The sequence below is a fragment of the Ascaphus truei genome, chromosome 3 (assembly GCF_040206685.1).
Source record: "Ascaphus truei isolate aAscTru1 chromosome 3, aAscTru1.hap1, whole genome shotgun sequence".
NCBI lineage: Eukaryota > Metazoa > Chordata > Amphibia > Anura > Ascaphidae > Ascaphus > Ascaphus truei.
Genome location: NC_134485.1, coordinates 371,266,426 through 371,278,470, shown reverse-complemented (window position 1 = coordinate 371,278,470; position 12,045 = coordinate 371,266,426). Strand labels below are relative to the sequence as shown.

Sequence of the window (12,045 nt, the reverse complement as noted above, 5' to 3'; positions counted from 1 at the left end):
ACGCATGTTACATTGATGCTTAGATAAAATAATAATGATGCCAATTCCTCTTTGCTCCAAAATTGCTTTAATACATATCTTTTTAAAAACAGATCTAGTCTCCCTTCCCATGAGTTGGATGAATTGCTTCTCAAGGGGTCTGTTAATAACAGACAATGGGAAACAGCAGGCCTGTGTTTTTACGCACAACATTCAATTTAAGAACTGACCAGCTGTAGACAGTTTTATTTCCACCAACAATGTTTTTTTTTTTTTTAAATAATTCAAGAAGCTTCAGGCACTTTACCACCAAATGTCATCTTTATTATCCATTGTGCTTGCTTATGCTCCTGCCTTGTCTAGCCAAGGGAAATATCAGAACTAGAAGCAAGGAGTTAGCTGCCCTCTCATTGGTTCAGGTGCCAGCCTGCAGCACTTGTATAAAGTTGTAATAAGTTAAGTACACCTTTGTCTTCACTATTTCATTATTCAGATTAATTACAAATGCCTGTATAGACCAGATACGGAAAAAAACAAAAACATAAATTCACAGTTCCTTGGTTTAGAATTCACAGAAATCTACTGTATGTCATTTTTTGCACTTACCCCCTCAGTGAATGTAGTACTTTGTACTCACATTTAAATACAAAATACATGTTCTATCATTAGGTGCAGTACTTTGCCTTCATTAACTTAAGCAAACGTGCTTTTCAACCTCACTTCCATTAAAATGTGCATTGGTACATATCAGCATAATAGATACATAGGTATATGGGCAAATACAGCTCTACTCAAAAAAATTCACTTGTAAGAATCCCTTAGTTTTTCTTGGCATTTTCACTTTTGACAAAAATATACAGTGAAATACTGTACCTATATATCTCTTGAAAAAAGGGCCTGTAATATTTGGTCATACCTTGAAGTGGCTTGCAGCCTTAAAATGCTTTGGCCAAAGGGTTTAACTAAATTAGCCTTTTTTCAAGAGATATATAGGTATTTCACTGTATATTTTTGTCATATTGGATTTAGCTTTGGGCTTCTTTGTTTTTTGTTGTATACATTTAGCCATGCACAATAGCACTATAATTGACACACACACACACACACACACACACACACACACACACACACACACACACACACACACACACACACACACACACACACACACACACACACACACACACACACACACACACACACACACACACAATGTTGTAATTTGGGGGGTTATTAGAGCTTGCTGGGTATCTGTGTTTATTAACATGTTCACTTTTGCCATTTAAATGTTTATTATGTATAATTCACAGCAATAAATATACAGGTATGAAATAGGATGGTAGCAGAATGTAGACTAAATACTGTATGATCAGAACTACCACTGCAGTTCAAGAAAATGTAAAATCTCAATTATTAGTTATATTAGCCCTGCAGGGGGCGGTAAGGAACAAAGTACATTCTTAGTCTGTTTTGTTGTTTTTTTTTTGCATCAGTGTGTGAAGCTGTCCAGCTATTGAACACACTGATTATTTAATGTGTTGTTCTAAACAAATATAATATTTTAAAAAGTACCATCTAAACACACCCAACAGCAGTACTGCTGACTGTATTGTATCAGTAACTGAGTGCATAAGTACCCACATTAATACAGTTCCTAATAAGGTGAAGTTAAAATATGACTTGTTGCACTCATGGAAATCAGTCATATTTCACGATCATTTTCTTCTTCTTTTGCAGGTACATCAATCACATTTGGCAGAAAGCAGATTAATGTATTATATTCCAGGAAGTAGATACAAATAATTTAAAATACAAAACTATATCAGGTGATATTTCAGGCTGATTATTATCGTATTTTCTAAAAACACTGATGTACATCAATATTGTATGTCTACAATCATAAAAGTTTGGGCTGTAAGATAAGAGTCGGTTTCTTCCTAATAACAAAACGTGGCTCCATTTTCTGTAGACTTTAAAAACAGTAATACATCCCCAAATATTTTAAGAACGTACAACACTAACCCACTCTGCTTATCACAACTTGTAAACCTTGTCCTTCTACCAGTAAAATATCACAGAACCCTTTTCTTTTATAGCTAACTAAACAATCCCTGAGACATATCACATAAAAAGAATCATTATTTTTTTTCCATTCTATGTACAAATATATTAAAAATTTACTACATTATTTGAAGCCTGTGTCGCAAACCTCCATTGTCCTTGGAAAAAAAGGATTTTCTAAATAAAAGTGATATAAGTATTTTGCATATTTTGCCTCATAACATTTGCATCCCGGTTATGTATGGAGTGCTGTTTCATATATCTCCCAATGGTGTACTGTAATCAATAGGCAGCAATCAGAGCCTCTTCGCAGTTCACCCAACCAAATTTCCACCACCATCTTGGGATTTTGAAGGTGGTTGGTGTGCCCACCACTTCCAATGAGCCCAGAACTCCAATGGCCTGGAAGGTGGGTTTCTTTGGTATATTTCATCTGCGTTGTATAGTCAAACAACTAGACGTGGAAGTGTCACTGTGTGACAGGGTTGAGCATGACACCCACGTTACTAACAGGCACTGGCATCATCTGGTCCATAGAAGACTCTGGACTTAGTGTATCTTGCCCGTTCTGACTGGAATGAGTCTGCTGATTCCTTTTCTTGTTAATCTTTCTTTCCTTCGCTCTTCTGTTTTGGAACCATATCTTTACCTGCACATACATAAGATCAAGTTAAAAACTAACCGTGCCATACTGTAGCTGTGTCTACTAACTCTTCAGGAAAAGGAGTCAAACATTCCCACACATCCATGGCCAAGAAGTAATTTCACAATACAATACCTGTATTTATTTTTTTAATCTATTTTTTTTTATAGATTTGAGAGGCTTCTGTCGGCTTTTGTAGCGAAATCAAAACGTATTTGAAACATACAATTATGCTTTTTTGTGTCAAATGTGACTCTTGGCAAAGAGCCGCTGCCCCAGTCTCTCTGGGGGGTATGTCAACCTATGCAAGTCTTTTTTATTTTATTTTATGCATTAGGTTGTTATATTATAAATTCACTTGATGTATACTTTTTGTAAAAAAAAAAAAAATCCAATACAATTTTGGTATTGTTGCAAATCTGGCATCCTCCTCCTCGGTCTTATATAATTATTGTGATGGTTGTGTTTTTGCTTATATTCATGAATTTAAGGATTTCTGGAGTTATTGGGAAATGATTTGTTTTCAAGGTGCGGAGAAGCTACACCAGAGCTCCTTTGAAGCAAGTATTTTGATTAATACTCACTTTTGACTTTAAACATTCAGTAGAAGCAATATACGAATTTTTACCTTTGGTTAATGGTCCACGGTTTTCCAGAGTGTGCTTATGATATTGTATTATTAAACAATGTGAGAATAGGATACCCTAAACATATACATTGCTTACCTTGATAAAATAGTGAAATAGAGACGTCATTCACCTAATTTCAACACACTCTCTGATTGATGCTGTTTTGATTTCAGCTTTTATAGAAAGCATTTGCCCCTTTGGAAAGGTCATGGAAAACTCCAGGGAAACAGATCGAAATATCAGAAGCATTAACACCTACATTCATTATATTCATGGTCATACCTGTCGTTCAGAGAGCCCCAGATTAGCTGCTAGCTCTGCTTTCCTCCTTATGGTTATGTATCTGCTGTAATGAAATTCTTTCTCCAGCTCCAGCCTCTGATGGTCGGTGTATACAACACGGTATTTGTCCTTTGTCCTTGTTTTAGCTGCTGGAGAATAACGTTAACATATAAATTGAGTCTACAACATGAATGGATTAAACTGTGTGTCGAAATGCTGTGCCCCATACCTGTTACACATGCCACCTATTTACATTTTGAGACACCAGTTTTAAAATGTTGAGTACATATCCACATACATACATTTTTTTGGCATTACATGCAAATCTACATTTCAGGGCAATGTAAAAACAACACACATTTTGATAAATATATAACTCAGAAAAAAAAGATTGTCAATAGTACTATTTATCTTCATGCATTATTGGTAAATACTTTGCACTGAAATGCTCAGCAATGAAATGGGTTAGAGTTTGACAACTATCAAATAATCACCGTCAGACAGTAAAGTAATTACATTTCTTTTAGATTAATTTATGTGGATAAACACAGAAAACAAGAACATTTGCATAATTTCCGTAATGCACATTACGGTCATTCCGATCATGCTAATTATATGGTTACCTTTCAATGTATCACGTTCCACTGTAAATATGTAAGAGTAAATACGGACATATTCAGCCTTCTTTTATTTCTAGGGAAGTCTGACAAATGGAACTGTGGCTCTATTAGTCCATTATTTCCTATCATATATGTAGTATGATGCCCTTAATTAGACCAACAATGGTTTACAGACCAGTACACAAGCATTAGTATATTACAAGACTGAACAACCTTGTCAGGTTTGAATGCTTGAATGTCGTAAACCATTATTGGTCCCAAATACCTATATACATCTATTTTTTTTCTTTTACAGGACGCGTGAGTTAGGAATTTTAGAAGTGAGACCTATGTTGTAACGTATAATATTTTATACCATGCTGCAAAATGGTAGAATTTAGCATCTTGTGTATCTTATATATAACCTCTCATATGTCATGTGCTCAATTTAATTGATATATGTGATCAAGCAGTTACATTTCACTGTTTACCCTTAAATTAAAAAACATGATATTGTAATAGCTTTGCTTTTTTAAAGTAAATAGCGTGTTTCAGCAGAGGGGTGATTTGTTTTAGTATAGATAGCAGCGTTTGGTTGCACATTTATCAAAGTGATGTGTTAAATAAATAGTACAAGCTACAGTAACTTATTTTGCTATTTCAAAACTAGAAAGTGAAGGTCAGTTTAATTGAATTAGTTCCCATGCAAAATGGACTGTGGGAAACCTTTTAATGAGCAAACACACACCCAAATATATTTACATGTGCTGTACTTTAGCTGTTTTACATGGAAGACAATAATTATGTATTTTATAATTAAATTTAAGATCATTTTAATTCAGAACGACTTCTACCGTCCTACTGCGCTAATTTAAATAATGGTAATGAAAGTGTTTATTATTTATCATTTCAGTTACAATTATATTACCTGAAATTGTTAAACATCCAGTGTGTAAAAATTAAGAAAACTGCATTTGAATATGTGCAAATCTAACTTCTAGTAACATTAGTAGTGCCATTTTAACAATGGGTTATTTTATTAAAAATAAAATGCATCAACATTTTATGCAATATAGAATTAAGGATTTAGTTTAATATCATATATTTAATTTGAACAGATTCCATATGAATTGGCAGTAAAATACTGTGTGCAATATCTGCACAGCTTTGATAAAGGGCTTAATTCCTGTTCTGATGTCCCAATAATGTCCCTTATATAACCTTCGATTTTCTAGTGTCAAACATGTGTAATCTGCTGGAAGGTGTTTCATACCAGGCTGACTTCGCTCAGGTAAACCCTATACAAACCACAACAAAGGCTCCCTGCAGAGATACATGCCCGATTAGGGGAAACTAGGCAGAGCCGATGAATGGAGAACACAGCCACAGACAATGCAGGACAGGGAGATCTTATCAAAGAGAGCCCTTTCCATGCTCTAATAACATCTACATTCTGTTTGAATTACCACTACTGAACAAACGCCGGCGAGATCTTTCATCCCAAAGCAATGCACATTACCATAAACACGGATCCCACATGCAGAATGTGAATGGGCCATGTTTCCATACGTGACTAGCCACTCCACAAATTACAATATCATTAGTGTCCGAGGGACATTGGATGTGGAGTCTATTGCAATCTTTCCAGTATCAAAAATGGGAATTGGACCCACTTGATCGTATTCAATGTCAAATGCATTAAAGATGACCAAATAGAGTTGATATGGCACAGTCATTGAATCTGGAAACTACCCCCTTTATTTAAAAAATGTTCATGGGAGAAAGGAAACTGCAGCACTGCCTCTGGGAAAGTGGCATAATGTAGGTGCAATGTCAGAAATCTTTATTTACTGCGAAAGTCACCACCCTCATCCGGTCTGAATGAGAAACAATAGCCTAGAAGGTGTATATCAAAGCAAGATGTGTTTAAAGGCATATGACAGATGAGAGGCTGCAGAATAGTCATGAGCTCCTTCTTGACTGAAGTTGGGCTATAGCTCAAAGGGACATTAACATTACAACTGGCTACGGCGCCTTGGTCTTCTCGCCACCTTGGTGAAGGACATCACAACCCCTTCCAATTGCAGATTCTCCTCGCCCCTAAACTTTGTCATCATCTCCTCCAACGCGACAAAATGCCTCACAGAGCCTAATCTGGAAATATAGTGCTATTCCAAATAAACCTTGACAGATCTTGCGTCACTGAAGCAAATGATCATTTTGATGTATTCTTTGCAAAAGTCCACTATACATACACCGTTTTCTACATGAGAAAGTTTACTCCCAACATATCTAGAAAATTATTACATGTATGGTGGAGATCCACGTATATGATAAAAGTCTTCACTGTAGCTATTGTTCTGATAATCAAAATCATGACAGTTCTGGTTTTTCTCATATTTTATAACATTTCATAAACCCCTTTTTTTTCAGGGAAAAGTCAAGTACTGTAGATAAGATGACTCATCTTCTTGTAAATAAGTATTTTAAGCTGTGTAAATAAAGGTATAGCAGCCACATTTTCTTTCGTTACAATGCTTAGGAGGTCGTGTTAACGCCCAATAAATTCCCAATAAATCATTATTAAGCATCGTGTTAGCTCTCAGTTAATTCCAAATAAATCATTATTCTGCAACGCATATATTACACACCAAACCCATAACATACTGAAAGGGGATCCCACACCATGAAGCCCCACGCTCTGCAAATGTATTTGCTTTCAGTGAACTGCAAAACTTAATCACACTTATCGGTTGAGAGATATCTGCTTAATGAGTCAGAAAGAAATGTAAAGGGGCCAATTCCAGGATTCATATGATTGTAATTGGTTATAAAATCTTTAAGTGTGTATAACTAGGACAACAAGAATTTTCTGAAGTGTTACTGGACTTCAGGTAATTTCAGTTGTAAAGCAATGATGGAGATTATATAGATGGAGATGAGAGTATAAAATACAGTAAATTAAAATCTATTTACAATAATAACAGAATTCCTGGTAATTAAAATAGGAGAATGCTCGTTTAATGCCTTTTGATGTTCAAAAAAAATCTGTCACTGGCAATACATTTTTTTGTACATTAAATTCATATTATATGTAGGTTTGTTCTTTTTTTTATAGTTCCTTGGTTGTGTTTTTTATTGTGCATTTAAAAACTGGCAGAATGATTACAGCAATGGGCGCAAACACGATATGGAAGACATTTACTTATCGAAATCATTGTGTCCTATTTTTGTTACATTCTGTAAACTAAACCATTTGTATTGTATTAAAAAAACAAATTCCGCTTACATTTGTAGAGCACAATGGGACAGCCTAGTGCTGCAGGTTTTGCAACTTTTTTTTTTCAATAGCGTATACTTTAAAATGTATTTATTAAACATATATTTAAAATGCAGTTTTCGTCAGAGGGGAATACAAATGTTACAATGCTAATTTAAGCAATTAATCTTTAAGATAAAAGCAGATTTTCTCAAGATGAATACTAGTATTAGCACAATGTATATGTGCATCGAGAGAAAGCACTAGATTTGGGATAACACGTTCTATTTTTAATTCTAATTGCCAGTATACTTTTACATAGCAACGCAAATGACTGCTTGTCAATATAAGGACTAGTATTTCAAAATAAATCAGATAGGAAAGCCCAACTAAAATAACTCTTTTTTTTTATATAGTGTACGTAAATTTAGTCCTGTAATCTGTACATTGTATTTTATTTAGATATCATTTATATGCAACTGGACTAACAATTCGGCCCCTAAATGTGCCAGAGCCAGGGATATCTCGCATATTGCAGAAGACTCGCTTGTAGGTGCTGCCTGCTCCTTGCAGAATATAACTCTTGAAGGTGCAGCTCTGGAGATATGTTGGAAGTTGCCTTACCCGAGCCTCCTTGGGCCGCCGGCTTCCTCATCCAGTCGTAATGTTGCCTCCTGTGCCCCTCTGCTGCCCCTGGCGAGAGCGGAGGCTGATGCCCTGCTGGCAACACCCCAACACAAGGCGGTCCCTGCACCTGCCCAGGGGGGTAGTCAGATACAGGGCTATAGCCCAAGCTGCCCCCGGGAGATGGGTTTATGGGGGTGTGCCCTGAAGAATAAGCGGAGTGGCTCCAGTCTTCCCTTGGGGCTCCATAGGGAGTGATCCAGGCAGAGGAACCAGAAGAGGGAGCAACAGAGTCCAAGCCCAGCGCATGGTATCCCCCATAGTCAGGGTACTGAGGGGCAGTGGGGTAGTTCTGAAGCCCGGGGTGGGCACGCATGGATCCAGGGTACATACCAACGTCCTTGTCCAGCAGATAACTCACGTACATGGTGGCAGGGGAGAGCCAGCTAGCTGCATACTGCGCTGGTCTCCTCCTGCTAGCGCCGCTTCCTTGTGATGCCTCCTTCACTGCGTTTCCTTCACTTTGTTGGCTTTGCCAAGAAGTTTCTCCCACTCCTCGCGATGTGAATCCATTGGCCGGCACTTACATGATTAACGATTGTTTACAAGCCTCTATTAGTAATGGCACACCAGTGGCAGGTGACGTCGGCTGGTTGGCTAGAGCTCCCCCTAAACACCATTTGCATTTAAAGGGAGATAAGGAGAGGGCAGTGACCTGATCAGAGAGAAATAGCCAAGCCTTTATTGTTTAAGAGCTTCCTCCTTCCATTACAAACCGCTGCACTTTAACCTTCAATCACGGGTTCAAAGAGCTGAGCAAGTCAATAGACTAGCAGCCAAAAAACAAATGATATAAAATACAACCGGTCTTAAAACCAAGAGGCACCGCCACAGAAGGCGAAGGAGCTCACTGCTTGTCCATGTGCCATATATTCTAACACTGAGCTACCATGAGCTGAACATTGAGATACTTTGTAATAGACCAACAGAATAGATCTTCATACACTCTACTTTACATGAGCTTTCAAATCACTAGACACCCTGCCTCAAATATAAATGTAACAGCAGCAGTACACATTATTATATATAATACAGAACTATAACACAACGTCATGTCTCTGTTTTATTTCCTCTAAACATAAGGTGTGATTTCAATATAAGAACATTTTTTTTCATGACCATAGATGTTGAAAATGTATTAAAAGCATTCGATGTGGTTATTAATGTCCATGTACATGCGACAATCTTCGTGGATTATTGGTAATGTCTATTTCTATCACATTCACTTGGTGACAGTTCAATTTTCGGAAACCACACAAGATAATCGTTCTATTGCATCAGTGCAGGTAACTTTGATTAATTCACGAAGAATATGAATGTAGTGATTTTTTGATAGTGGAGACAGTTCTCCTGTGTAATGATGGGAAGAACGAGGGCTCCCCAGGATTTTTGATGAATAGCAAATAGCACAATTCTTTTAAAAGGCAAGTGACACTTTTTATAGTGAACAACTAGTGACTAGCAAACTCACATTGCATGCATTGCATATATTCTCTGCGTACTGTAAAACACAATACACAGGGTTGATTATGATGCATTTATTATTAATTTTAACGTGATCTACCTTATTAAAATACCCTTTCAAACAAAACGTGGCGTTTCTATACTGCCACGGTTTCTAGCAATATTTCCTTCAGACATGTTATTTTATCCCGTTAAAGTCTATTCGTGTTCTACATTTATAGAAACGACACAACTTGTAATGCATACATGTAATACACCTGTTAATACATAATACACATGACCCTTCCAACAATACAGTGTCTCCTTTTTATTTTGTACTATAAAGTAAAATATAATTAGTATATTTAAAACAATAACTGTTTTCCTCCCCAAAAGTACTTTCTCTCCAATCCCTTGTAATGCTGCTGGAAGCGAAAGGCTTTGGTGGTAATTTTGTAGTAAGTGCATGTGCCCTAAACATTAGTTGTACTTAATATACAGTATTCCAAATATCCTTTATATTTCATGAAGTACCTAACAGATAAATGCTTTAATGGTTTTCATACAACCAGTAACCATTAATAATCATCCCCAAGGTTCGCCCAGTAGACCTGTATATTGTATATCAGGACTAGAGATGTATGAAATAAAGGCATTAGATTTTGTGGAGCCTATATCAAAGTATTTAATCAGCAACACATGTACAAGAAGAGTCCCAGGTTTATTGATGACAGAAATTACGTTGCTTGCAGTGGGCAGTTTAGAAAACGTTGGTGTAGCGTTTACAGAAGAGAGACTTTGACATTATGTATATATATATCGTATTATCTTTTAAATGGTGTCAACATATTCCACAACACAATACAATATGGGGCAAGGACACGAATAAAAAAAAATATACAGTACATGCAATTTGAAACATAATGAAATAATGAGGTAATGAGGTAATGAGATACCTGGTCCAAGAAGCTTACAGTGTAAAAATGTAACTCTCATAATATCTGTGTTTCACCCTCATAATATTAGATACAGCTCCACGGCGTATCCCATAAGCATCGTTTATTTAGTATTTAGTACAAGTAACAATGAAGTCTGTGTATTCTAATAAATATGATACATGTATTTGGGAGTTTATTGACTCTATTAAGTTCTCCCCTTCAAAACAAAACAAACAAAAAACTGATTTAACCACTGTAGGGGTTTGTCAAATAACACAAAACTTCATTATGTACATTAATGGGCCTATATAAATAAAGACATACTACATAAATCTATTGAAAAAAAATTTTTTCATTAATAAATCGTATTTTGTTTATTTCAATTGTGCAGCTCTAAATCTTTGGTAAATGACTCAAGTGAGAGGTCTTTATGGAGCAATATCAGCATTAATTTGAGATTGGGCTAAATAAGATGTATCAGTTTTTATGTTCTACATATATAAGCAGAGAGAATAATACATTCTCATTACAAGTTCAGGATTTCCGAGCATATTTACCTCCATCTGAGTCATTTACCAAAATCTTCTGGCTGCCAAACTGGGGCAAAAAAACAGCACCAAATGTATCAAAACATCCTTATCCCATTAAAACGTATAAGGATTGTTCTCTGATAACTCTGGTGCAGTACTCTAGCAGCCGCTTTGTGGCCATTTAACTCCCTATATGCAATTGTCTAAAATAACATTTTCAATCGAACTTTGAATGTCGCCAGACATAAAGTACCCTGACGTGTTTTATGCTGGAGGAGAGAGAGAGACATGTAAGATAATAAACATACGGGTTACATATTTGGTAAGCATCGGTGCATTATTTGTAATGCATGGCACTTTTTTCCTATTTCGCATGTACATTATATTTCTTAACGCATCTCTGTGCTATTAACGTACCCGCTAATCCAGGGGTGCACAAACTGGGGATCGCAAGGTTTTCCAGTAGGGGGGGGGCATAGCGGTTACAGAGGCCCAGCGCTCTTCTATAAGGCATTTAATGGGGGATCGCGTGAGGCCTCTGCAAGTTCCTTTACCTTGTCTTCAGCGATGCGTCGCCATGGTAATGTGATGTCACGTGACCCCGCGGCACCATTTGACGCCGGAGATAAGCTAAAGAGGGGGGCGCGAGTAGGGGAGAGAATAGGCCTGAGGGCGCAGACTGAAAAGTTTGCACACCCCTGCGCTAATGCATCTATTGCTACAATATTTCTTTTGTTTTGGTGACCTATTTGAGTAACCTGATGTTATTTTCCCTGATTAAACAGAGCTTAGTTCATGAGAGAGAGAGAGAGAGAGAGAGAGAGAGAGAGAGAGAGAGAGAGAGAGAGAGAGAGAGAGAGAGAGAGAGAGAGAGAGAGAGAGAGAGAGAGAGAGAGAGAGAGATGATAAAGGTGAGAAATACCTTAGAGTGAGAAAAGCCTTCCATTGAAACCAATGGGATTCTCTTCTTTGATAAATATGTCACATTATTTTTGCGA

The 12,045-nt window shown here is 36.8% G+C and overlaps 1 protein-coding gene across 2 annotated transcripts; it reads right to left on the bottom strand.

Annotated features, from left to right (window-relative positions):
- Nucleotides 1–1,076: 1,076 nt before the first annotated feature.
- CDX2 (caudal type homeobox 2) lies at nucleotides 1,077–8,734 on the bottom strand. Of its 2 annotated transcripts, none has more exons than XM_075592194.1 (3): nucleotides 8,077–8,734; nucleotides 3,595–3,740; nucleotides 1,077–2,689 (listed from the first exon to the last, which is right to left on the bottom strand). In XM_075592194.1, the coding sequence occupies exons 1-3, from the start codon at nucleotides 8,501–8,503 to the stop codon at nucleotides 2,510–2,512; spliced, it is 753 nt and encodes a 250-aa protein (XP_075448309.1). In that variant the 5' UTR covers nucleotides 8,504–8,734; the 3' UTR covers nucleotides 1,077–2,509. The 2 variants fall into 2 exon arrangements, with proteins under 2 accessions (XP_075448309.1, XP_075448308.1); XM_075592193.1 differs by having other exon boundaries at nucleotides 3,595–3,743; nucleotides 8,077–8,730.
- Between the last annotated feature and the right edge of the window lie 3,311 nt (nucleotides 8,735–12,045).